This window comes from Babylonia areolata, chromosome 21 (assembly GCF_041734735.1).
Source record: "Babylonia areolata isolate BAREFJ2019XMU chromosome 21, ASM4173473v1, whole genome shotgun sequence".
Taxonomy (NCBI): domain Eukaryota; kingdom Metazoa; phylum Mollusca; class Gastropoda; order Neogastropoda; family Buccinidae; genus Babylonia; species Babylonia areolata.
In genome coordinates, this window is record NC_134896.1 from 15183345 (window position 1) to 15209145 (window position 25801).

General features: G+C 39.3%; 2 protein-coding genes across 2 annotated transcripts in view; both read right to left on the reverse strand.

The window, feature by feature from the left end:
* LOC143295738 (dynein regulatory complex subunit 7-like) overlaps positions 1-3948 on the reverse strand; it is a 19796-nt gene extending 15848 nt beyond the window's left edge. Inside the window, exons 1-5 of the mRNA XM_076607359.1 lie at positions 3698-3948; positions 2948-3113; positions 2253-2378; positions 1618-1812; positions 342-500 (exon numbers count right to left, since the gene is read on the reverse strand). Coding sequence (XP_076463474.1) covers positions 342-500; positions 1618-1812; positions 2253-2378; positions 2948-3113; positions 3698-3924 — 873 coding nt within the window. The 5' untranslated portion in view covers positions 3925-3948. The remainder of the gene's footprint in view (positions 1-341; positions 501-1617; positions 1813-2252; positions 2379-2947; positions 3114-3697) is intronic.
* A 2897-nt stretch (positions 3949-6845) lies between these two features.
* Positions 6846-22133, reverse strand: LOC143295714 (eukaryotic initiation factor 4A-III). The gene is made up of 11 exons (XM_076607338.1): positions 21983-22133; positions 20938-21010; positions 19991-20120; positions 19212-19344; positions 17565-17645; positions 17110-17251; positions 14004-14142; positions 12040-12155; positions 10731-10838; positions 9514-9641; positions 6846-7693 (listed from the first exon to the last, which is right to left on the reverse strand). The coding sequence occupies exons 1-11, from the start codon at positions 22125-22127 to the stop codon at positions 7677-7679; spliced, it is 1212 nt and encodes a 403-aa protein (XP_076463453.1). The 5' UTR covers positions 22128-22133; the 3' UTR covers positions 6846-7676.
* Between the last annotated feature and the right edge of the window lie 3668 nt (positions 22134-25801).

Consider the following 25801-nt stretch of genomic DNA (forward strand, 5'->3'; position numbering starts at 1 on the left):
GTGGAAGGGAGGGGTGGAATTGGGGGTGGGGATCAAATACCTTTTAGTGTGTTTAAACATATCAGATAGACAGCATCTAATCATTATATCAAGGGTATGAAGTTTGTTTAAATGTTTCTGAATGTTTGTAACTCAAAACATATACATAATTTGTTGACTTTTGTGATTCTTTTCTTATTTTTAATTTTTATTTTCATTTTAAGCGAGCACACACACACACACACACACACACACACACACACACACACACACATACACACACACACTATACACACTATACACATACAGAATGCATTAACTAATTATACACATAATTCATGTAACTCAACACATGCACTGACCAACAGCCTTTGCTCTTCCTCAGTTTTCCTCTTGTCCTCTGCCGCTTTCTCCTCCGCCACTTTGCGTGCCTCCATCTTCAGGATGAACTTGCTGCGCAGATCCTTGGGCGGCTTGACCGTGTACTTCTTCAGCTCTTTTTTCTTCTGCTCCGCTACAGCCTGTGGTAATCAGGAGAACATGGAGACCATCACCATTAGAAGGTTTGTGGAAATGAACTAGACAAGTAATGCAAAGAGAGCAAGATCACATCACCTGGAAAGCCCTTCACTGCACACCAAAAGGTAGACCCTAGAGAGAGAAGGCCAAAGAATACCTGGCACAGAACAGTCGAAGGAGAACTCAAGGCCCTGAAGCACACCTGGGGTACCTTTCAGAGACTGCCCCCCCCCCCCCCCTCGAAACAGACAAGAGTGGTGGTTCTTCATTGCTGTCCAACATGCCAGAGGGCATAACAGGCAGTTTCTGAAGTAAGTAAGTTTATACTCTGCATAATGATGAACAAAGATGACTGGAATCTCCATGACTTAGGGCATTTCATTTACTACTGTAATAAACCATTGTTCTGCTTCACACCATGATCACAGACATGTGCAGATCCAGTACTATGAAGTCATGAAAATATACTGAATTCTTGTCTTTAACCCATATACGTTATTATGTATACAACAATGAATTCAATGCATTACATTACAATATAATCTCTCCTCCCAATTATGTGCCATTGGTATGTTTATTACTACAATCTCCATCGATCTAACTTTTACCAATAATCAGTACAGCCACTGCTGCCTCTGCTATAACTACTGTTGATGCTCAGCTTTGGTACAAAGAAAAAAATGGTAAGTTTGTTCCAGCCCTAGGAGATGGCTATAAATGTGCACTGCTTAATATGTATAGAGTTGATAAGACTTTTTTCTTCCAAAACTTTCCACCGCAGATTCTTGTCTGTCACCAAAGGTGCACTATATCAATGACTATCATACAGCCTCAAGCACTTTTCCAAAGTTAACTAAAAGCAACATCAGCTGGTCAAACAAAAATCACTGGGGCACACATCAAACAAAAAATTACTGAAGCACAAACAAGTAAAGCAAAAGCTATATTTTCTCCTGTTTGTTTCTTTGTTTCCTGTTTGTTTCTTTGTTTATATCACCTTGATCACACAAGAAACAGTCTTAAAAAAAATAATGATAACAATGAAAATCTGTAATAACAAAAATTAAAATCAAATTTCAAAAAGATACAATAAAGTCATCTTGAAGTCATGCTACTCACCTCCTCCTTTTTCTTTAAGAGAGGACAAACTTCTCTTGTTTCATCTGCCAGACAAGTCTCCCTGGTTGCATAGCCGTTGACGACATACGCATCGTACCCAGAAGCAATGAGAAGGGAACAGAGAAGGGTGCTGTACTCAAAGCAGTTTCCTTTCTGTCGTTTCAGGACAGTGGCTGGTGACAGCATGCGCGTTGGCTGAAAGTATAGAAGACTGTTTTTCAAGCTGATGTCTTTCCCATGAATGGACCAGGGCATGTTTATCCATGGTTAAATCAATTCTCTGTCTCTGTCTCTGCCGCTGTATCTGTCTGTCTGTCTATCTGTCTGTGTCTGTCTCTCTCTCTCTCTTCCTCAGCTTTCCTCTTTTCAGCAGCTTTCTCTACAGCCACTTGTATTTTTCATAGCTTTTCAATTTATTTTTTATTTGAGTTTGCCATGCATTCTATAAAAGCTTACTTGTGTGTGTGTGTGTGTGTGTGTGTGTGTGTCTGTGTCTGTGTGTGCATGGAGGAGCATATGTATTTGGGTGTGTATTTTCAAACTGCATACCTTTGTATTAGTTGCATTATTGTGTAGTACAGACCCTATCCAGGGTAGGTCTACATGCACGCGTGCAGAGTCTATATCAAACTGACCACTTCATAAGCTGGGTCCAGTGTTTCAAAGTCCAGGTAGTCCGCAACAAAGTCAGCTGCACCATCCCAGTTGTACAGCTCTTTGTACTGCAGTTGTGTGGGGCGTATTGTAGTGCAGACAAATTTCTGAAAGTATCAATCATACATAGCACATAAGTGGAATTTTGTGTTGGTAATACACTGTAACAATAAACTGAAATGAATCCGTTCCTTCTTCCCTCCATCACACACATGCCCAGACTCAATTACACATGCACGCTCACACGCATGCTCTCATACACTACTTATCATAGTATGGTGCTGTTATGTGGATTGTGATAATCAACAGAAAATAAAATCAAAATTAAGATGTGATAGAAGATATGTATCATGTTACATTGAAGTTCAATACAACTGGCTTGAGCAATGAGAACATGTTCTGAGTTTGATCCTTATACATTGGCAAGAACTTTACTGTCAGCAATAGAGCAAGAACAATTAACAGCAGAGCTTTGCATCAAAACAGGGATGCTCTAGATTCTGTTGTTGTTGTTGTTGACTCGCCAATTTATCTACTTTCAACACACACACACACACACACACACACACACACACACACACACACACACACACACACACACACACACACACACACACACACACACACACACACACATGTAAAATATAGTTTAACACAATACAATGTGACACAGTACCTCCACCATACATTCATTGACTGGATTGAGGAAGAGAGGCTTGCGGTCGCGGTACAGGTGAACATACTGACGTCGGAAGTTGTCTGCGTACTGCAGCACAAGTTGCTCTTTAGGAAGATTGTCTTTGTAAGATGGAGGAAAATCAGCTGGGTCAAACACCTCCTCACTAAGCACACACACACACACACACACACACACACACACACACACAGAGAAAGAGTTCATTATTATCACATGTATTGCCATTTAAATTTGATTTTGAACAAAATATGAGGATTACAAAATTAATAAAAATTTCACCAGAAAGTATCAATATTTTGTCTGATATGGACCACAGATCTTTTGGCATGGTTCCTCAAATGTTTCAACCTGAGCAATATTTTGAAGAGTTTCCATTCATTTTTTTCTGGCTGTGCGGATCCCAGACACTAAGACAGCGGACGCATATTCAACAACTTGCTAAATCATGGTTCTGTATATGTTGATATGACTATAGTAAGCATATGAGACACATAATTCCTCTTGTTCACTTCTTGTTTCCTTATTCAGGGTAGTGACAACAAAGATCCATAGTAAACATATCAGACAGTCTTAGCTTTTACCTGTGCTGAGGAATTTGATCGTTGTGTACAGGGATTAGGTTTTATGCTGTTGTTTTAACTTGTAGCGAACAATCTAAGCGTTTAAAAACATTGTCGTCGCACAGTGATTTCCTTTTAGTTTTACAGAGAAAATATCGGAACAACTTACGGTTTCGGTGGCTCTGGTGGAGTGACAACGATTTTGTCAAGCTCTTCTTTCAACGCCTCGGCATCTTCGGACAAAACTTCTTCCTCACCCTCAGCCTTTTCACCCTCTTCGCCCACTTCTCCCTCTGGCTTTTCTTCATCAGTCTTTTCTTGCTCACCAGTAGGATCCGCTGGATCTGTTTTGATCTCAGGTTCGGGGATTTTGTTGGTATCTGTTTCAGTCTCCATTTTCAGTATTGGGACCGACTAACAACCTCGCAAAACAGTGTACGTCTGCCTAGCAACTTATAGGAAATAGTTCTGTTTGGGGGGGTCCAAGTGCATGTAACAGTGTTTTAATGGCTTAAGAAATAATGAATTCATTCCATTTATTTCAGTTAGTTGATTTTCTTTAAAATATGCGCCTTCTTTGCAGTATATGAGTACAAAGTCATCTTATATTGCGCGCACGAATTTCATTTCGAGACATATTGAAGTGCTTTCCCTTGGTGGATACGAATTGTCTACCCCTTGATAATGCGGGTCCTCCCTCGGATGTTTTTAATACACGTCCGTGGTCCTCACACACACACACACACACACACAAAGATCTCCTGCAACCAAAGACGAGCTTTAAATGAGTGGGGGGGGGGGGGAAGGAGGGGGGGGGGCTCAGTGGATGTTTGTTACCCATTCGGGCAGATGATTTCACATTGTATATTCTTTATCCTTTCATTACAACCAAATGTTTTGAATGTGAAAATTATACTGACGTACCGCACTAAGTAGGCGTGGACATTCACTCACACCACATGGATCAGTACAGTCATACAAGTGGAGCGGAGAGGAAGAAATGTGGATACAGCCGCCACGGCTGCCCACCTTCCTTTTTTTCTGTTGTTGCTGCAAGCCATTTATCAGCTGGTTTGTCAGTGATGATGTGACCAATGATAGCCCATTTCAGTTACGAGTTTGCTTTGTTTTTTGTTTGTTTGTTTTCTTGAATAACTTTTTTTTTAACCTTTCATGAAATACCCAGGAGACCAGACAGTCACGGGGTGTGGGAGGGGAGTACTAAGGAGGTGGGAATGATATGTTGAATATTTATTCTTTTTGTTGCTTGTGTGTATTTTGCGTACGTATATTTTTCTTGATGTGTACACTTCATTAATTCACGTAAGTTCATGGTCTTGGAGAGGTTGATGGAAGTGTCTGTCACTTTGTGAGCAAAGTGCAGACCTGTTTACCCACTTAAAAAGCCAGGTGTAGTTTGAGGTATGCCAAAGTGTAGTTTAATTACACATACTTAACCGTGACCCAGCTAGTGCAGACTCCGGCAGGGGTCTGACATTCCTGTCCTGTGCAAACTACTATCCGCCTATGCGGAGAAAAAGAGAGCAACTACGGCCGAAAGTGTAGTTTTATCCAACTAAAGAGCAGTTTCCTTATGCTGTTCTGCACAATCAGCCAATACACTCTCAATCAATCTTTATTGCAGAGTCTTTTTTTTTCAGCAGACCATGAAATATTCTTACATTGGACACATTTACTTCTTCAAAGATGCCAAGGCAGTTTTCTTGTATTTCTGCAACAAAATGTTTCTTACTTCACAGGTGTAGCATAGTTCCTCTTTACACTTGAAGGATAAACAATTCCTCTGTGGTATCCTGACCCGTGGAAAAATGAAAATCAGTTTGATTCTTCATCAGCTGAAGTGATTTTGCTTTTTAACCCATAAAAAATCAGCTTGGTGACAATTCTCAAAATCTTTACCATAAAGTCTTTGTTTTGTTTTGTTTTTGTTTTTTTGTTGTTTTTTGGGGGGGGTTGTTTTTTTGTTTGGTTGGTTGGTTGGTGTGTTTTTTTGTTTGTTTTTTTTGTAAAGAACTCGACAGATAGTTTATGCTTTCATCTCTGCCAAGAAATCTTTCAGTGTTGAAATCAGTAGCAAAAGTGTAGCAGTGAATGTGTGTGTGCATTTGGATTCTGGGAGCTGGTGTGTGTACGTGTGTGTGTGTATTAAGTGGGTTAGCTGTGTAAATTATGGGACCAAGGTGAGGTATGAATGGTGCTGCACAAATATATGTGCATCTCCTTTATTAGTTTGCAGAACCAATGTGACCTTTGTGTGTGTGAAATTCTGCAGTGATGCCTTACATATTTGAATATATGTTTACATGTGGATAGTGGGCCTGCATGCTGGTGGAGTTTGGCCTGCAAATTGGTGCATGTACATTATGAATCTGTGTGTGTATGTGTGCACACATGCTTGTGCAACTATGCATGTGTAAATTTGCACAGGTTTGCTGAACATTGCCTATTTTTATTCTCGTTTTATTTCAATCATTTACCTTCAGTACATCTTTCTGTTTTGTTTTATTTTAGTGTATTTACTCACCTGTTTTATATACATCTATCATTCTAGGGTTGGTGATCAAAGCCTGACCAGAGTGTGTGGTTTACAAGTGGGTCAGACTTGTGACATTTTCTCTTTTTTTTTAAGCAGATGTGATGTAGGATATACAGATCAGTCCACACACTTTGCCACCTCCTTGAAACTGAATAAGTGTGTATGTGTGCGTATGTGTGCAGGTGTGCGCATGTTCAAACTGTGTGGGGGAGAGCGGGGGGTGGGGGGTAGGGGGTAATTAGAGATGGTACTGTGTATGTTTGCCATTGTACACACATATATGTGCATGCTTGTATGCAGACTATGCTGTAATTGTTCAGTCAATCAGAATTAAGAAGGCTCAGAACAGTCATTTTTGCTTTCTAAAATATTATAAGGCACACAGTTTCAGTTTCTCAAGGAGGCATCACTGCATTTGGACAAATCTATATATGCTAAACCACATCTACTAAGCAGATTCCTGACCAGCAGTGTAACCCAAAATAATTAGTCAGGCCTTGAGGGAAATAAATGAATATATAAGGCACACAGCTTCAAACCGATGTGTGTGGGTGGCTGGTGTGTGTGAATATTTTGTTTCTGTCACAGGTGCGTATGTGGCAGAACAGCATTAACTAAACATTATATGTAAAAGCATCTGTATGCACTTGTTCATGTGCATGGCATGCACATGCATACTCATATGTTTGACATTCTGTGAAGAAGTAAGTATATACAAACAACAAGCAGAAAGAACAAAAGGAAAAGCAAACAATGCATATAACACTTGTTAACAGCAGATTTATTACATGAACAAATAATCATTACAGCAAAACAGTTTCTTTCTTATGCTACTACTGTATTGCCTTTTGGGTCACATTACACTTACTGCACATTCTAAGTGTCAGAAGCATTTGATGTCCAGTTGAGAACTGATTTAAGTATTTGGATATGTCTCCAGTTGAGAACTGATTTAAGTATCTGAATATGTCTTCCACAATTTCCAATAGCTGCCACCATCTTCCCTCTCCACTCCCACATTCTAATGACATCTGATTTATCTTAATTCACTAATTTTGAGCCTTCACAAAAACCTGAATGCACTTAAATTTTTAGGTACTTCTATTCAGTTTGAAATCTTACCAGTTTCAGGAGAGACGTACTTAAGTTTGCACTAGTACACATGACTTAATGTGTTCACCTACTCAGACTCACATTCGAAACAATATGCACACACATGCAAACATCTGCATTTTCAGCATTTATGTTTCACTGCACCTCAAACTCTCAAAAGCAAAGGGAAAAAAAAAAGAAATAAAAAAACATTCACTGTAAATTTCCAACTAAATTGATGAACACAACAATAAAAACATTGTTACTTTAAAAGTCAATATAAAAATAAAAATTGCCTCTTGCTTCAACATATTAAGAACGGCTTTTCCACAATAATGGATTCCTTCAGATGTCCAAAACACGTCAGTGACACCATATTTCTAAAGATGAAAATTCTCATTGCTGTTTTGAACACTTTGTGCAGAGTGACTTCCAAGTTCTTTTTTCCTTTCTTTCTCTCAAGTCCTTCGGTGACAGTCCGCCAACTCCAGCCTGTTTTCTAAATCAAGTCAGCAACTGCAAAGTACAAACAGACAGTTCTTTTATCATAATCTGTATTAATAACAAGTATTCATGGATATACAAGTGCAGTAACAGACTTTTGATGTTGTTGCCATTATTGTTTTTAGTTATTATGTCATCGATTTGTTAGGTGGTTTGGGTGGTGTCTTTTTTTTTTTTTTTTTCTTCTTTTCTTTTTTTTTTTCTTCTCCATTGCTCTTGTTTGTGCACAAAGAAATGCACAAGATGAAATGGCAGGGTACAATTCTTCAAACATTTTTTAATGTATTTTTTTTTCCTTTTGTTTCTGCAGGTGACATACATTCATTTTTCAATGTATCTCATGTACAAAGGTCAGGAAAAAAGTTATATGGATAGACATAGGCACACACACACACACACACACACACACACACACACACACACACACTTACATATACATGCATACATATAAAGATAAGTATGGGGCATATTCATGCAGCTACACTAAGTACAAAGATTTCAAAATGTTCACACATGGCAGCACACTTATTTAATTGCCTCTCTCCTCCTTTCCACTAAACATGATCAGATTCCCTACCTTTGTACTGAAACATATTTTTCGTTTATTGCTTGTTTCTTAGTCTGATGGGCACAATAGCCAAATGGTTAAAGCGTTGGACTTTCAATCTGAGGGTCCCAGGTTCGAATCTCGGTAACACCACCTGGTGAGTAAAGGGTGGAGATTTTTCCTATCTCCCAGGTCAACATATGCGCAGACCTGCTTGTGCCTGAACCCCCTTCATGTGTATACGCAAGCAGAAGATCAAACATGCAAGTTAAAGATCCTGTAATCCATGTCAATGTTTGGTGGGTTATGGAAACAAGAACACACCCAGCATGCAAACCCCTGAAAACGGAGTAGGGCTGCCTACATGGTGGGGTAAAAATGGTCATACACGTAAAGCCCACTCTTGTACATATGAGTGAATGTGGGAGTTGCAGCCCACAAACAAGGAGAAGAAGAAGTTTCTTAGTCTTTGTTATTGTTTGTTTGTTTTTTTGTTGTTACTGTTTGTTTGTTTGTTTTTGTTTTTGCTCTTGTTGTTTTGCCTTAAGTGACTTGAAAATGAGAGTCCAAATTGTTTTATGAGAAAATTCATAAGCAGATATACACAAGATAGCACAACAGCCCACTATATAGAATTGAAGACAAGTTTCAAATACATTCTTCATCAATTTTTCCATCTAATTATTTTTTTCATTGTCATCATCATTAACAACTGATAATAATAAAAATAATAATAATAATAATAAAGGAAGCATCAGAGAACTTATCTGAGCATCACACTGATCAACAGAGTTCACAAAGATGTGACCAAAGAAAATTCTGTACTTTTTCTGGACCTTTTCCAGACTAGACTGAAAGTTTTCCATGCCAACACAAACCAAACTGATTCAAAAATGTGTCTGCTACACTGCTGCTGTTTTCCTGAATGATACTAGTCAAGGTTTTTATCAAAATTACAAGACTTTTCCAGACCCTCAGAGGGCCAAGACTTTTCCAGCCCTGGAAATGGTTCTCTAATTTTTCTAAGACTTTTCCAGGCTTCCATGACTCTGTACGAATCCTGGATTAAACTCACCATTCATGGGCATTTCATCAATCTGTATGGAGTAGTATTGTTCAATGTCCTGATACTTGTTAAAGGTTTTATCAAAATCACCAGACTTTTCCAGACCCCGAGAGGGCAAAACACAGTTTTCCATGACTTCCAGCCCTGGAAATGGTTATCTCATTTTCCAAGACTTTTCCAGGCTTCCATGGCTCTGTACGAATCTTTGATCAAACTCACCATTCATGGGCATTTCATCAATCTGTGTGGAGTAGTACTGTTCAATGTCTCGCAGAATCCTGATGTCATCGTTTTTCACAAAGTTGATGGCCACACCTTTCCTTCCAAACCGACCAGAACGACCAATCCTGTCCACAGAAATGGATGTATTGTGAGTCCCCCCCATTGAGCTGATATCTTTCTTTCTTTTTAAACTGAAATGCCTCCACAATACTTGCTTTTTCAAAGTGGATTCTTTTTCTGGCAATCTGCATGCAATGTTTTCATGATTATGGAGTGCACCTCATTTCAAAAGCTGCATCATTCTCTAAATTCATTAAACTGCCATAAATTTGTTCATTCATTTCCAAAAGGTAAGTTAAAAGAACAAGAAAGCAAGGACAATAGAAAACATAAAAGAACAAGAAAGCAAGGAAAACAGAAAACAAAGTACAAGAGAAGAAGAAATAAACAAATAAGAAAACAAGAATAAATCACAATAACATGAAAGACAGCAAAATAAAACAAAATAAAAGAGTATAAATACAGAATGAACAGAAAATGTCTTTATCACCAAGTGTACTGGAATACAGCTGGTAAAACATTATTATGTGCTAATCTGAATGTCCAGAAACAAAGTCGGTCAAATCCGGACATTAATCAATTCCCACCAACAAACAAGGTGAATAGGGGAAAAACAAGTCTGGGCTCACTTATACAAAACTGAAGAATACAATGCTATGACCATATATGAAAAATACAGCTTCAAAATAAAATGGTTATAGTACTTACCTATGACTGCAAACAATACATAAAAGAATAGTTTTAACAGTAAAAGCTATTCAAATTTAAAAAAAAGTCAAGACTCATTGATGTTTTGTACATATACAATGGTCCAAATTTCAAATAGGATATATTTTTTTCTCTCTTTTATTTGATGACTTATCCACATGATTTATCTATTTATTTGCAATAGTTTATTTCAGAATGCTTGCTGACATGTCATTTTCAGTTGGTTTGCTCTGTGTGTGTGCGTGTGTGTTTGATCTGTTTTATCTCTTCTTCTTGTTATGTGGATGTACCTTAATGCAATTTTGTTGTAAATGTGTTGTCAAAAATGGAATTTGAAAAAAAAGTAGAAGGGAGAAACACACACACACACACACACACACACACACACACACACACACACACACACACAAACACACACACTGAAAAGAAAACAAATCAGTGCTCACCTGTGAATGTACAGCTCACGGTTGTTGGGTAGGTCATAGTTGATGACCAGCGACACCTGCTGCACGTCGATGCCGCGCGCCCACACGTCAGTGGTGATCAGAACACGGCTGAAATCGTGACCAACACAATTCACTCACTGCCCAGGCCATCAAACACATGGAACAACAGTGCGCTTAAATCCTGGCCCATTCACACCACCACCACCACCCTCTGTTTGCAAGTTTTTACTCAGAACTCAAAATATCCCCACCTACTCTTAAGTTTTACTCAACATCACACTATTCCTCACCTAAAGTTTTACTCCATACCCATGCTATCATCACCTACTTATAAGTTTTACTCTGCTCACAAGATCAACACCAAAAATTTACATTATCATCACCTACTTATAAGTTTTACAATCATCACCAAAAAACTCTTACTATCATCACCTACTTGTAAAAAGATTTACTCAGGACTCAAATCATCATCACCCAATTATTAACTTTTACTCAACACTCACCTTATCATCACCTACTTATAACTTTTACTAAAAACTTCTGATAAGTTTTACTCAATATCTGCACTACCACCAGCTATTTTTAAGTTTTGCTCAGTACTAACACTATCATCACCAACTTGAAAGTTTTACTCGACAGTCACACAATCATAACCAAAACCTCACAGTATCATCTACTTTGTAAGTTTTATTCAACACACAATATCATCACCTACCTATACAGTTTTAATAATGTGAGCCTAGTTATCTGTGTGATGTCATGTATATATCTAACCCTTTCTCCCATGTTTGACTGAAAAATCAAACACTGTCTAGTCATTCGGATGAGATGTAATCTGAGGTCCCATGTGCGGCACACACTTGCTGCAAAATTCAGATGAAGAAATCCACTCTGATAGGTACACAAATATATATGCATGCACTCAAGGCCTGACCAGTATGTTATGCTACTGTCGAGCATCTGCCTAGCAGATATGACACACAATATGACACACAATATATGGATTTGTCCAACTGCAGTGATGCTTCCTCGAGACACTGAAACTTTGACAAGACTCCCACTATCATCACCTACTTTTAATTTTTCAATGTACACTCATTCTATCATTACCTACTTAAAAAGTTTTGCTCAATAACCAACAAGAACACACCCAGAATGCACACACTCCCGAAACCAAAGCATGGCTGCCTACATGAAAGGGTAAAAACATGTGCATAAAAGCCCACTCATACATGCGGGTGTACACAGGATTTGCAGTCCCACGAACACAGCAATAAAAACATTTTTAAAAAGACGCCTGTTCACCAACCTGTCTCCTGCTCGGAACACCTTCATGATGGCTTCTCGCTCTTTCTGCGGCATGTCGCCATGCATGGAGGACACTGTGAAGTTGGCTTCCCTCATCTTCTCCGTCAGCCAGTCCACCTACCCCAACACAAAATAATGGGAGTCATGATGGCTGCCGGAAAAAGAGGGCGCTAGTCAGGGGGGCAAAGGGGAGGTTACCTACTTCCAGGAGGTTATCGGCCGTAGCTACTTTCGTTTTCTCCGCATAGGCGCATAATAGTTTGCACAGGACAGGAATGTCAGACCCGTGCCGGAGTCTGCACTAGTGGGTCACGGTTAAGTATGTGTAATTAAAATAATGTGTGTCCGCGAATCGATTGCGATCGCGCCTTAATTTTAGCCCGATCTCCCAATCGAACCATATAATTATGTGACCTGGTTGAAGACAAAATTTGACAAAAAACAAGAACGCCAGAGAATCGACAGACAGACAGAAAATACGAAAAAAAACTTAGCCGTATGAAGAGCACAGGAACAGAAGTCATAATGGCTGTCAGAAAAAGAGAGCGCTAGCCAGCGGCACAAAGGGGAGGTTACCTACTTCTGGGAGGTTATCGGCCGTAGTACTTTCGTTTTCTCCGCATAAGCAAATAGTAGTTTACACAGGACAGGAATGTCAGACCCCTGCCAGAGTCTGCACTAGTTGGGTCACGGTTAAGTATGTGTAATTAAAATAATGTTTACTTGTGTGTCACTTCTTATTTTTCTGCTACACTATGCTGTTCTGTCTTGTACTGTACCATTTCATACTGCACTGCGCTTTGCTGTTTTGTTCTGTTCTTTGTGCTGTACTGTCTTGTACATGTAATGTGTCAGTCTGCATTGTGCTGTGATTTATTCGAATTCATTATGCTGGTCTGTCTTTACTGTATCATTCGGTATTGTGCTGTACTGTCGTACTGTGCTGTGTTGTCTTGTGTTCTATCATACTGCATTATGCTGAACTGTCATGTACTGTATTGTTCTACGTTGTGCTGTAATGTACTTCATTGTGCTGTGTTGTCTTGTACTATATTGTAATACTTCATTGTCCTGTATGGCCTTGTACTGTGTTGTTCTGCATTGTGCTGTATGGTCTTGTACTGTATTGTTCTGCATTGTGCTGTATGGTCTTGTACTGTGTTGTTGGGTTACGCTGCTGGTCAGGCATCTGCTTGGCAGATGTGGTGTAGCGTATATGGATTTGTCCGAATGCAGTGACGCCTCCTTGAGCTACTGATACTGATACTGTGTTGTTCTGCATTGTGCTGTATGGCCTTGTACTGTGTTGTTCTGCATTATGCTGTATGGTCTTGTACTGTATCATACTGCATTGTGCTGTATGGTCTTGTACTGTATTGTTCTGCATTGTGCTGTATGGTCTTGTATTGTATTGTTCTGCATTGTGCTGTATGGTCTTGTACTGCATTGTTCTGCACTGTGCTGTGTGGTCTTGTACTGTATCATACTGCATTGTGCTGTGTGGTCTTGTACTGTATCATACTGCATTGTGCTGTATGGTCTTGTATTGTATTGTTCTGCATTGTACTGTATGGTCTTGTACTGTATTGTCCTGCATTGTGCTGTATGGTCTTGTACTGTATTGTTCTGCATTGTGCTGTATGGTCTTGTACTGTATTGTTCTGCATTGTGGTGTATGTCATACTGCAATGTGCTATTCTATCTAGTAACTACACTGTGTTGTGTTAGACTGTATTGTATTGTTTGTTTGTTGTCTTGTGCTGTACTCTACAGTACTATATTCTTCTGCACATTCAGTTATGCTATATTGTACTGTGCTGTGTTGCATTGTGCTGTGTAAACTGATGTTAGTTTTGTAGAATTATTTTTGTAGAATTGCATTAAAGGCACTACACTGTAGTGGATCAAACTGCACTGTGCTGTATGGTCCAGTGTCACAGTCATAGTTTAACTAAAAGAACCAACCTTTCTCTTGGTGTTGCAGAAGATGACAGCTTGAGTGATGGTGAGTGTGTCGTACAAGTCACACAGGGTGTCAAACTTCCACTCCTCTCGTTCCACCGCCACAAAGAACTGCTTGATGCCTTCCAGCGTCAGCTCATCACTGAAAACATGTCAGTCAAACTTCCACCATCATACACAAAATCGCATACAGGAATGAGACTGGGTTTTCATGTAAAGGTATAAGCAACTGTGACTTTCCAGATTTTCTTCAGTCTAATTTCCAATTTCAATACATCTTTATTCATCCACAGGCTCATCACTCACACCATACGAACTTTCAGACTGCAGTTGAGTTAAACGCACAGAAATAACATGAGAAAAGTTGATCTAAGAGGCAAAAAAGTTAAATGTGTAAAGCTGAATACATACAAGCAAGTAATAAAACAGAGCGGCTTGATTTCTCATGCCAAAAAAAAAAAAAAAGTTATTAAAAATAATTTTAAAAGTCTGAAAAACCTTGTCCCTGACAAATGGACACATACAAAAATTCCTCTCCCTTTTTTTTTTTTTTTAATTCATGTCACTTTCCTGTCCACTGACCAAAAATTCCAAAATTCTAATCAAATAACACACAAACAGCTTGCAGAACACATTTTTGAAAAATGCTACTGTTTAACTCTTTTCACCCCATTAGGCAACTTTAGTCGACTAGACAGTGCACCGCTATAACCAATTTTAGTCAACATCAAGGGGTCTTGTTAAAAGGACTATTTTTCACAATGTAACAAAGCTTGACAGTTTCCTGCGCAATAGAATAACTAACCTCTTCCCCTGACCTAGTTTGGTGAATAAGTCCATTATGTTGTTTTCACATGAGCCAAAATCTGTGACTGACAGCTTCAAGTCTAAAATATTTGGCACTGGGGAGCGGTTTTCATACAAAAAAACTGGCATAGAAGAGTTCATGACCACTGATTCCATTCAATTGAGTTCCAAAACAAGACAGTCAAATCAGCTCCTCAACATCACTAAAAATGAAGACACATGCTTGTCAAAAATGGACAAAACAGCTGTCACGGCTCGTGACGGTTTCTATGCATGTGTTCATGTACAACTCTTTTCCATCCCTTCTCCCCCTTTCTCTCCCTCCCTCTCCTCTCTCTCTCTCTCCCTTCTCCCCCTCTTTCCATCCCTCTCCTTCACCCCCTCTGTCCCCCTTCATCCTTTTACACGTGCATATCTGAAGATATGTGTATGTCATGTCCCTTCTCCTGAACGGTTTGTGAACTCTGAGTGAGTTCAGAAGTCTATATGGTTGGGGGAGAAAGATTTCTCTGGGCTTTTGATGCCAAGCTCTGTCAAGAGACGGATCACCGTTCCAGCGAGGGAGCTGTTGGGTGTCGTCCTACAGAAGTAGTGGGGTGTGTGCGTTGTCACCCTCTTCTTTCTGTGTGTGTGTGGGTCTGTGTTTCACCCTGGGCAGCGGTGTGCCCATTTACCTGGTGACAGGTAATATTAATGTAGTGATGTTGTTGTTTTTTGTGAAAAATCTTTTAAATCCAGCTTTCTTTTATCTCTAAATATTTGGGGGGAATTAGTAAAGTTGTTGTGTTTAGGTGTATCGTTTTGCCATAATTATATTCAGCTCGGATTGTTTCCGCTGTGTAATGGTGATTGTCTAATTGCAGTATGTAAATTTTCCCAAACATTTTGGGTGTGGATGGAAATGTGATGTAATTGTAATGTAGCCCGGCTGGTGCTGTTTATATTATTCGGAACTAGCATGATGGAAAACGAAATATTATTGCCATTTGTATTAGTCATAATGTACGGTTGGGGTTGGGTGTTGGTTTAACCCTTTTATTTGGAAAAGCGAAAACAGACGATCAAATACTTTTCAAGGCGATAGTTTTGTACGCCGAGGCTGATAGTTCATGTAAAGTAAAAATATCCACTTGCTTTGTTTAGCGTAATATATTTATTGCTTAAGGAAGAGATAAGTGGGGAGGGGGTGGGGGGTAATGTACTCTTTTGCAATTAGTAAAAAAAAGAACATAGTCAACAGAGCCAGTGAGGTGTTACAGGTTTTCCTGTTTCCCTCCCTTCCGTGCCACTGCCTTCGACGGGTCTCCGGGACAAGCCTGGAATGGTCCTCGTCCCCCTTCTAACGTGTCACCCCGAAACTCCCTCACTCCCGTTCCCGTTCCCACTGTCCCTCTTCCCCGACCAGCTTCAACCAGGAAACAGCAGCGTGGTCTGTTTTTGGCTGTCAGCATGTGTATGAACTCTGGCAGCGTGTTTTAGCAGAACTGGCGCTGCAGTTGATTGCAAATTGTATTGTGCTGTAGTTAGACAGGTTATTTTTTTGTGTGTGTGTGTGAGTAATGTTTGGGTCTGTGACGTTCATTTATTTATGTATGTTTACATGACCATAGTAAAACGAGCTGAACTTTTCTGTGTCTCCGTGTTTGTGTTGTCGGGACGTTAGTTAGTCTGGGAAGGGGCGGGGGTTAATGGCCAACCCCTTACGGGTTGTGACAACAGCCAAATATTGTTGAATTGCTGGACTTTCAGTCTGAGGATCCTGAGTTCAATCCTGGTTTTGGTGGCCTAAGGATGGAGATTTTTCCTTTCGCCCAAGTCAATATATGTGCAGACCTGCTACTGCTTCAATCCCATTCATGGGTCCACAAGCAAAAGATCAAATACACATCATAAAAATCCTGTAATCCATGTTAGGTGTGTTATGGAAACTACCAAAGCAAGAATTCAACCCCCTGCAGCCCCTGACCCCGCCCCCAAACGGAGCATGGCTGCCAGTGGGATGGGGTAATAACAGACTGGATGTAGTAAAAACAGTCATACACTCAGAAGCCCACCTGAAGTGAACATGAGAACTGCAACTCACTGAGAGAAAGAAATCTGTTTATTAGGACTGTTTGGAATTCAATGTACCTGGGAATGGTAACGGGTGTGTTTGCTCAAAAAATAAAGAAAATACTACCACTGACAGGCACAAGTAAGCTATGCCCTGCTTTAAAATTTCTTGTAAAAAAATTTCAGTTCAACAGAAAATTAGAGGTATGTGCCTCCTTTGGCCCAGCGGCCAGAATCCAATCTTACTCACCGCTTGACGAGGATACGAATGGGATCTGTCATAAACTTGTTGGTCATTTCCAGGATTTCATGTGGAAGGGTGGCGGAGATGAGGACAACTTGTGTAGCAGGAGGTAAATAGCGGTACACATCATAGATTTGTTCTTTAAAACCTGGCACAGAAAAAACATACATTATAATAGAAATGTATGCAATGCTGAACCCAAAGAAATCAATCTCTCCTGAGTCTACAGCAAAAGCATAGACTTTGAATAGGATTACCACTGTAGCAAAATCAGCAGTGCCAACATAGCTTGAGCAACCATGGTGTCTACCTTGATACTTCCCCTCTAAAATAACATTTGAGATACAATACATTTGTATCACTTGTATCATTCATTTGGGACAAAATACAATACAGAAATACGCCAAAAGAGAATGCCAAATCAGGAATCAGGTACCAATCTGGTAATCCATAGCACCTACCTTTGTTGAGCATCTCGTCCGCTTCATCAAGGACGAGCATCTTGATGGATCTCGTCCGCAGGTTCCGTCTCTTGATCATGTCTGGGAAATACAAAGGAAAACACATTGGAACAACTGTGAACCTGCTCCAATGTGAGTTTATGCATGTTCCCAATGCATAAATAGGCAAATCTCTTATATTTCCATATATACAAAGGCAAATTTTCATAGTCTTGTACTTCTGTGATCTACCTAAAATACATTAAAAACATACATTAAAAAAAAATCTACGAGAAAAAAGCCTTTATCTCACATCATCTGAGCAATCTCTTAGTTTTCAATAAATGCAAATACTGAGATTAAATTTGTTCAATTCACCTTTTATATTATCAAGCCTATTGTCCAACTCCTATCACTTCATTGTCATTTTCAAAAACATTCATATTTCAAGACTAAATTAAATGCAATTTATTTCATTGGCACAACGAAAATTTAAATACATTAGAGGTTGGCTCAGCATCAGGGTTCAAAGTATGCTATCATGGTTATTCAAGCATAGAAATGTTGTCATCACAGCCAACCTAGCCAATAAGGACAGACTGACTGATGTACAGTATTTTCTTCTAAATATTTATGGTGGTCCTCAAGAAATATCCAAAACTTCAATGTTTTCGTGACGTACATTAATTTTCTTTCCAAACAAAAAATCAGTCACTTACATCACACAAAGCGGTACTTTATTGTATAATTCAATTTGAATTCATACCTGTCCTTTCTATAAAAAAAAAAATTCCGATAAAGATATTTCATGCAAGTCCACGAAAACAGTAATGTGTTGTCTCCCTTCCAACATCGAATCATCTCCCTTGGCAACTATCTCCCATGCTAATTTTTCAACAGTTTCATGGAGTAGTTTTTTCCCTTTAAACCACGAACAGGTAATAACAAAATGTCAAGAGGAGAAAAATGATTGTTATTCATTAAAATTTGTCTTCATTTTCTTTTTTTTCCCCGTCTACGTCAGCATTTACCTGATGTCATACTGAAAAGAATGATTCAACAGAATTTTCCAAGGGATTCTTTCTTTTCTTTTCTTTTTTTTAATTTCTGTCAAAATTGTTTATATGTATGTATGTATGTATATAATAAATAAAAAAAAAATTATTTTCTTTTTTTTCACTGTCCTTGTCCTTCTTTCCATCTTCATTCTATAAGTTGTCCATCTCCCCTTAGCCCCTCTCTCCCAAACGTGAAAGAATTTTGCAATTTTTTTTCTTAAACATCTTTATTGTTTTCAAAATTTTCATTATTATAAAGATATAAAATATTTAGAAAGGGTGGGATCCATAACAATTATTAAAACAAAAATAAAAAAAGAAAATAGAAAAAAGTGAAAAATGATCATCACCAATCTACTGAGGAGGCATAAGCAGTAAACAAACAATTATATTCAGTACCTTTCTTTTTTTCTTTCCCAAAGCATTATTTTGCTTGGCTGAAAGAGCTCATATGATTTCAAATTTAACAGAAGACAACAAAAAAGTGGACACGACAGACTAAAGTCTGAGTCTATTATTCTTTCATTAATATTTTCAAATTAAGTTCTCAGCTTTTTCCCATACATTACTGAAAAAAAAATTCAAAAACAAAAAATGAAACAGGAATTACCAAAGACCCTGCCAGGTGTTCCTGACACAATGTGCTGTCCATAGTCAAGTTTGCGGATGTCTTCTCCGATATTTGTCCCTCCGATACAGGCATGACACTGAACATTCATGTAGTCTCCCAATGCTAACAGCACCTGTAGTAAATGGCAAAACAAAACAAAAATGATAATAAATATGATACAATCCAGCAGCTGACAATGAAATGAAACCAAAGTGAACAACAAAAAACTTAAAAAACTTTAAAAAAATATATAACAAAATAAATATTACTTCAAAAGTTTGAAAACCTAGACATTTTACACTGATGGGTGCAATAACCAAATGGTTAGAGCACTTGACATTCAATCTGAGGGTTCCAAGTTTGATATCAGTATCAGCACCAGGTGGGTGTGGGTATGGGTGGATTTTTTTTGCCTCTCTCCCAGCTTGTGTGTGTACAGACATATATGTAAGCAAGAGTCTTAACCTTGTTAATGAATATATAGATCTCTCTCTCTCTCTCTCTCTCTCCGTCTCTCTCAAATATGACAGTAAAGATCACATATGCTATGTCAGTTTTCTGTAAAAAATAGGGAAACACTAACACACCCAGCATGGACTCCCCCAAAAAAGGAGTATGGCTGATCACTGAAATTCTTAGCTACACACACACACACGAAAACACACATAAACATTAACATGTCATAACATACTGTGGAGTACTTCTTAATAATTCTCTTTCTCTCGGTCTCATTCACCCTCTCTCTCTACTTTCTCTTCCACTCTCTCTCTCTGTCTCACCTTCTGGATCTGTGTTGCCAGTTCCCTGGTGGGTGACAGAATTAAAGCCTGGGTCTCTCGCAGTTGAATGTCCAAGCACTGCAGAATGGATATGGAGAAGGTAGCTGTTTTTCCAGTTCCTGATTGTGCCCTGAATGTACACAGCACAATTCAATAATTATAACATCAAAATGTTACTTGGTAACATTCTCTTTCTCCCCTCTCTTTCTCATCCCTCTCTGACTAATACCAGCCCCGCCCCCCCACCTCCCCTCACCCCCCTTTACCAACCCTAACAAATTATTTGCTTTCAACATATACTTCTCTGTGTCAATGGGCTGGAACCATTCATAAAAGATAACAATAAAGAAGAAATTGTTGTCACTGACTTGAACTGATAAAATCTTCAACCAGATAAATGTATATCATATTCTTCTCAACAGCATTCAAAATTATTATTATTATCATTATCATGATTATCATTATTATTATTAGCATTTAAGCCTAATCTTGAAAATAAGCCCTAGGCGTTTACAAATACAACACATATGTAAATATCAAAAAGGAAAAATTCAGCCACTCTCACATTATTTGTTCATTATTTGGAATACAATCAAAATCATTCTTTTACGTAACAGACCTATGTCAAGTAAACATGTCAGATTTGTAACACAAAATCACACACACACATACACACACACACACACACACACACACAGAGAGAGAGAGAGAGAGAAACAGAGAGTACATATTGCTAATAATCTTGATATTAACAGAACTGCAAAACATAACACAGTCAAGAGAGTGTATTCACTGGATCAAATTGTGTCAAACTCACACTGATACAACTCGAGATTCTCAAAATATGAATTACCCATCTAACCCAGTACAAACTGAAATTTATAACAATACAACACATAGCAATACCAGCACCAGCTGCCAAAATGTTACTGATTTTCTCTACTCACTGTGCAATGACATCTCTTCCCTTCACAATTGGCTTCACAGCACGTTGTTGAATAGCTGAAGGTTTTTCAAAGCCTGGAAAAGCAGATGGTATTACTGTTAGTAAATTATCACAAACTGTGTTACTGAAAATATAATGATTAATCATACTATTAATAATAATTAATCAACATCAAATAAATTTATATACAGCATATGTTTTCATCAAAATTACTCAATTTTACATAGATACATTCATGACATTGCAAGGTACATTGATATTATATACCAAGACTGCTGGTAAATACATCATCTTACTAATGACATTTACCTGATGGTGAAACTGCAAGTGAAAAGATCTGCTACTGTTCTGGGGTTGTTGTTTTTAAAAATGTTCTCTGCCGCCCATGATATCCATGCTCTCTCTCTCTCTCTCTCTCTCTCTCTCTCTCTCTCTCTCTCTTTCACACACACAGAGTGACACACACACACTTACACACACACACACACAAAATAAAACAAAAAAACTCACATGCACTTTCAGATCATGCTTTTATCAGTACTGACTAATTACAATAGATAATTTACATTTTATGTAAACATGGGTGGAGGGAGAGAGAATGTGTGTGTGTGTGTGTGTGTGTGTGTGTGTGTCACTGTGTGTGTGTGTGTGTGTTTATGTGTGTGTGTGTGTACACGTGTGGATGAGTGGGTCAGTGGGTGGGAGGATGCGCACGCATGAGTGTGTGTGGCTATGCGAGCGTGAGTCAAGAAAAACACATTGACATGGTACACACCATATAACGTACTCAATAACTCAGTCAATAGTTTATATAGCGAATGAAAGTGCGAAATTACTCATACCCTGGAGCTGTACCGTCCCCCTCTCCCACCAACACCACCGCCCTGTATTCCTTCCCCTGTAGTCCCGCACCTCCCTTCCCCCCACCCTCTATCTCTCTCTCTTTCTCTCTCTCTCTCAACGTCAGTTCAACGTCAGTTACCGAACAGTCACAGAGAATCGAAACAAGAAAGAATCATGCCTCAGCTGGCTGCCCATGTTCTCACCGTAGGCATAAATACCCCTTAGCAGCTCTTCTCTGATTCCCATGTTGTCGAAAGTCGGCGTAACGTCAACCTCTTCGCTTGTTTCAAATTCTACCGCCCTTAAATCGTCCTGCATCACACGCCTTGCCGATCCTTTAGCCGCCATCTTGGTTGAAAGTGATTTCGGTAACACTCCAGCATCAAGCTAGCATTTTTTTTTTTTTTTTCGTCTCAACACCGAAAAAACTCCAAAAGTTAATAATCGTGATTCGTTTGGGGAGGGGGTGAGGAGGGCGAGGGGGGGTGGGGGATTGGGGAGAAGGGGTGTGGGGGGAGAAGAAGAAGAAGAAAGATGGCAATAATGATAATCGTAATGATAATAATAGGATACGAAGCTGCAAGCTATTAATTTTCAGTTTCTCAGTCACTGAATTATACAACATATTATACTGACACAATCATTTCGATGCTGCCATAATGAAACTGGGACCGTAACTTGACCCGAGATTTAGCATTAATTGTCTAAAATTGATACTTGATCTCAGTCTTCACATGTGTATAGTTTCAGTGTAAGGGAGACGCAGGTTCCAAATATCGAACACTGCCGTGAGGAGCGAAAAAAAATATGTGGTAAGCCCATCTGAGATGGGTTTTAGATGGGCTGCCCCGCATCACAGATATGGGATTTCCCACTGGGATTCCAGAAGAAACCCATATTGGTCCCACTTGGAAACCCCGTTGCGAATCTTAGCACGGGGCCTGCCTGCGTTAGCCCAACTGCATGGGCCCATTTGGCTAACCATGTCGGACCCATAAGTATGTATAGGACCTATTTGGCTCTGCTGTCTGGGAAGCCTTTATATGGCTCATGTGTGATTCTCGCTGATGTTAAAACGTACAAGATCGAAACGAAGGTCGGGGGTGGGGGGTGGGCGCCGGGGAGTGTGTGTGTGTGTGTGTGTGTGTGTGTGTGTGTGTGTGTGTGTGTGTGTTTGGGGTGGGGACGGTTTCTTTGGTGCTACCTTATGTAGTGTGACTGATACAGTAACTTGAGCAACTGAGTTTATCTTCAAGAGATACTGAATAAAGTTAGTCTCCTCTCCCTACAACATTTTCGGTGCAGGAACTCCCTCAAAAGTTTTCTGACTTCTTCACCGGCAAAATATCATGCATTCGTGAGAAGCTTGACTCTGTTGTGTCTCCTTCTTCACCCGTTCAAGAACGCGTGTACAGTGGTCCTGTTTTACATTGTTTCCAACCGGTTACTGAAGATTTTGTGAAGAAAGTGTGTCTGAGCGCTTGTCCGAAATCCTGTGAGCTTGACCCTGTCCCGTCTTCTTTGTTGGTTGAATGTATTGATGTTCTACTGCCACATATTACTCATGTCATCAATTCTTCCTTACTGTCTGGTTGTTTCCCTGAAAGCTTCAAATCTGCTGTTGTACGTCCACTCATCAAGAAACCATCTTTGGATCATAATTGTTTGAAAAATTATTGACCTGTCTCTAATCTGTCATTTTTATCAAAACTGCTAGAAAAGATCATATTGTCTCAGCTCTTAGCTCATCTGGAGCAGAATGGTTTACTTAATTCCCACCAGTCAGCTTATAGACGTGGTCATAGTTGCGAAACAGCCCTTCTTAGAATAGTGAATGATTTGCTTTCGGGATTTGATGAGGATAAGATATCTGTTCTCGCTCTCTTAGATTTGTCAGCAGCTTTTGACACTATCGACCACTCTATCCTCTTGAACAGACTTAAAACTTCCTTTGGTATTCGTGACACTGCACTAGCATGGATCACGTCTTACCTGTCAGATCGTACACAGAAAGTGTGTGTAAATGGTACATACTCTAGAGTATCTGCCTTGAAATATGGTGTCCCACAAGGGTCCGTCCTAGGTCCTGTTCTTTTCGTGCTGTATGCGGCTCCTGTGTCGGATGTCATCAGTCATCATGCGATGTCGCATGAGAGCTTTGCTGATGACACACAACTTTATCAGTCGGCTTCCATAGCTGAATTTGATGCACTGGTGACTCAAACACAGGAGTGCATTGCTGGCCTAAAGGACTGGATGACTCTCAACAAGCTGCAATTAAATGATGATAAGACTGAATTTATGATAACCTGTCCAAAGAAGTTTCGTCAACATCCTTCCTTTCCTGACTCTGTTCTGATCAATAGCACACCTGTTTCACTTTCTCCCTCTTTTCGCAGTCTTGGTGTAATCCTGGACCAGTCTCTTTCCTTCCAACAGCACATTTCGAATATCTGTAAAGTTGCCTATTTGGAACTGCGTAGAATCAGCTCTATCCGCCACTATCTCTCAACCGATGCAACCAAGACACTTGTATGCTCTCTGGTTCTCTCAAGATTGGATTACTGCAACTCTCTTTTGGCCGGCCTTCCCAAATACCTGTTAGACAGACTCCAAAGAATTCAGAATAACGCTGCCAGACTCATTTGCAGAGCTTCTAAATTTGACCATGTTTCTCCTCTCCTTCAGTCTCTCCACTGGTTGCCTGTTTCTGATCGAATAGACTATAAGCTATCCACTCTGACCTTTTCTGCAGTCAACGGATCTGGCCCCAAATATCTTTCTGAACTCATCCATATCTATACCCCGTCTCGCCAGCTCCGTTCTTCCTCTGATACTCGACTTCTCAGGATACCTCACGTCAGAAGTAAGACCTATGGACACAGATCGTTTTCTTTTCAATCGCCAAAGACGTGGAACAAGCTCCCTGATAACCTCCGTCATTCTGATTCCCTCGCATCTTTTAAATCTCGTCTCAAAACTCACCTTTTCCCTCAGCAATAAGTTCAATTGTGGCAGGTCCACAACTACATGCATGTATATGAATGTGTATTGTGTGTGCGTGTGTCTATGTAAGTTTGTGCCTGCCTATGTGTGCGTATGTGTTTGGGTAGCTGTTAGATACACATGTATGTTAAAATGTATGTATGCAGTGTGTGTGTGTGTGTGTGCGTGCGTGCGCGCGCGCGCGCGCGCGCGTGTGTGTGTGTGTGGTCACGTTTTGGTGTGTGTATGTAACATAGATATAATGTTTTATGTTATCAAAAGCGTTTTTGTACAGCACCTAGAGCAGGTTTCTGGATAGTGTGCTATATAAGTATCCATTATTATTATTATTATTATTATTATTATATGAGTCTTACCGTATCCTAATATCAGGATCTGCACTGGCCAAATCAAGGGATCTGGTAGCTCCACACCTAGCTATAGCATTAGTAAATTATTGATTTGAATTTTCGTGGTTCATTCGTTTATTTTCTTCTGCTGAAAGTGATCGAATCAACCCCCGCGGTCCCGTGGCAAATCCAGTATTAATTCATGTGTTGATAGTGGCTGCTCAGTGAGCGAAGAAGAAGACTGAAGAAGAAGCCATAGTTTATTTCATTTTATTGTAGCCATTTGCTTATTTATCATAATTGTTTTTGTTTTTTTGTTTTTTTATCTATTTATTATTATTATTAGTAGTAGTAGTAGTAGTAGTAGTAGTGGTAGTATTTATGGATTTATTTATTTGTTTATTTATTTATTATATTATTATTATTTAGTTAGTTATTTATTTAGTTATATAGTTGTTTTTGTTTGTTTTGTTTTTGTTTTTTGTTGTTGTTGTTTGTTTTGTTTTTGTTTGTTTTTGTTTTGTTTGTTTGTTTTTTTTTGGGGGGGGGTTGTACGCTTATAGTTGACTTCATCAAGATTTTGTGCCTTATACATATTATTATTAGTAGTAGTAGTTCTTTTTCTTTTTTCTTTTTTCTTCAAGGCCTGACTAACCGCGTTGGGTTACGCTGCTGGTCAGGCATCTG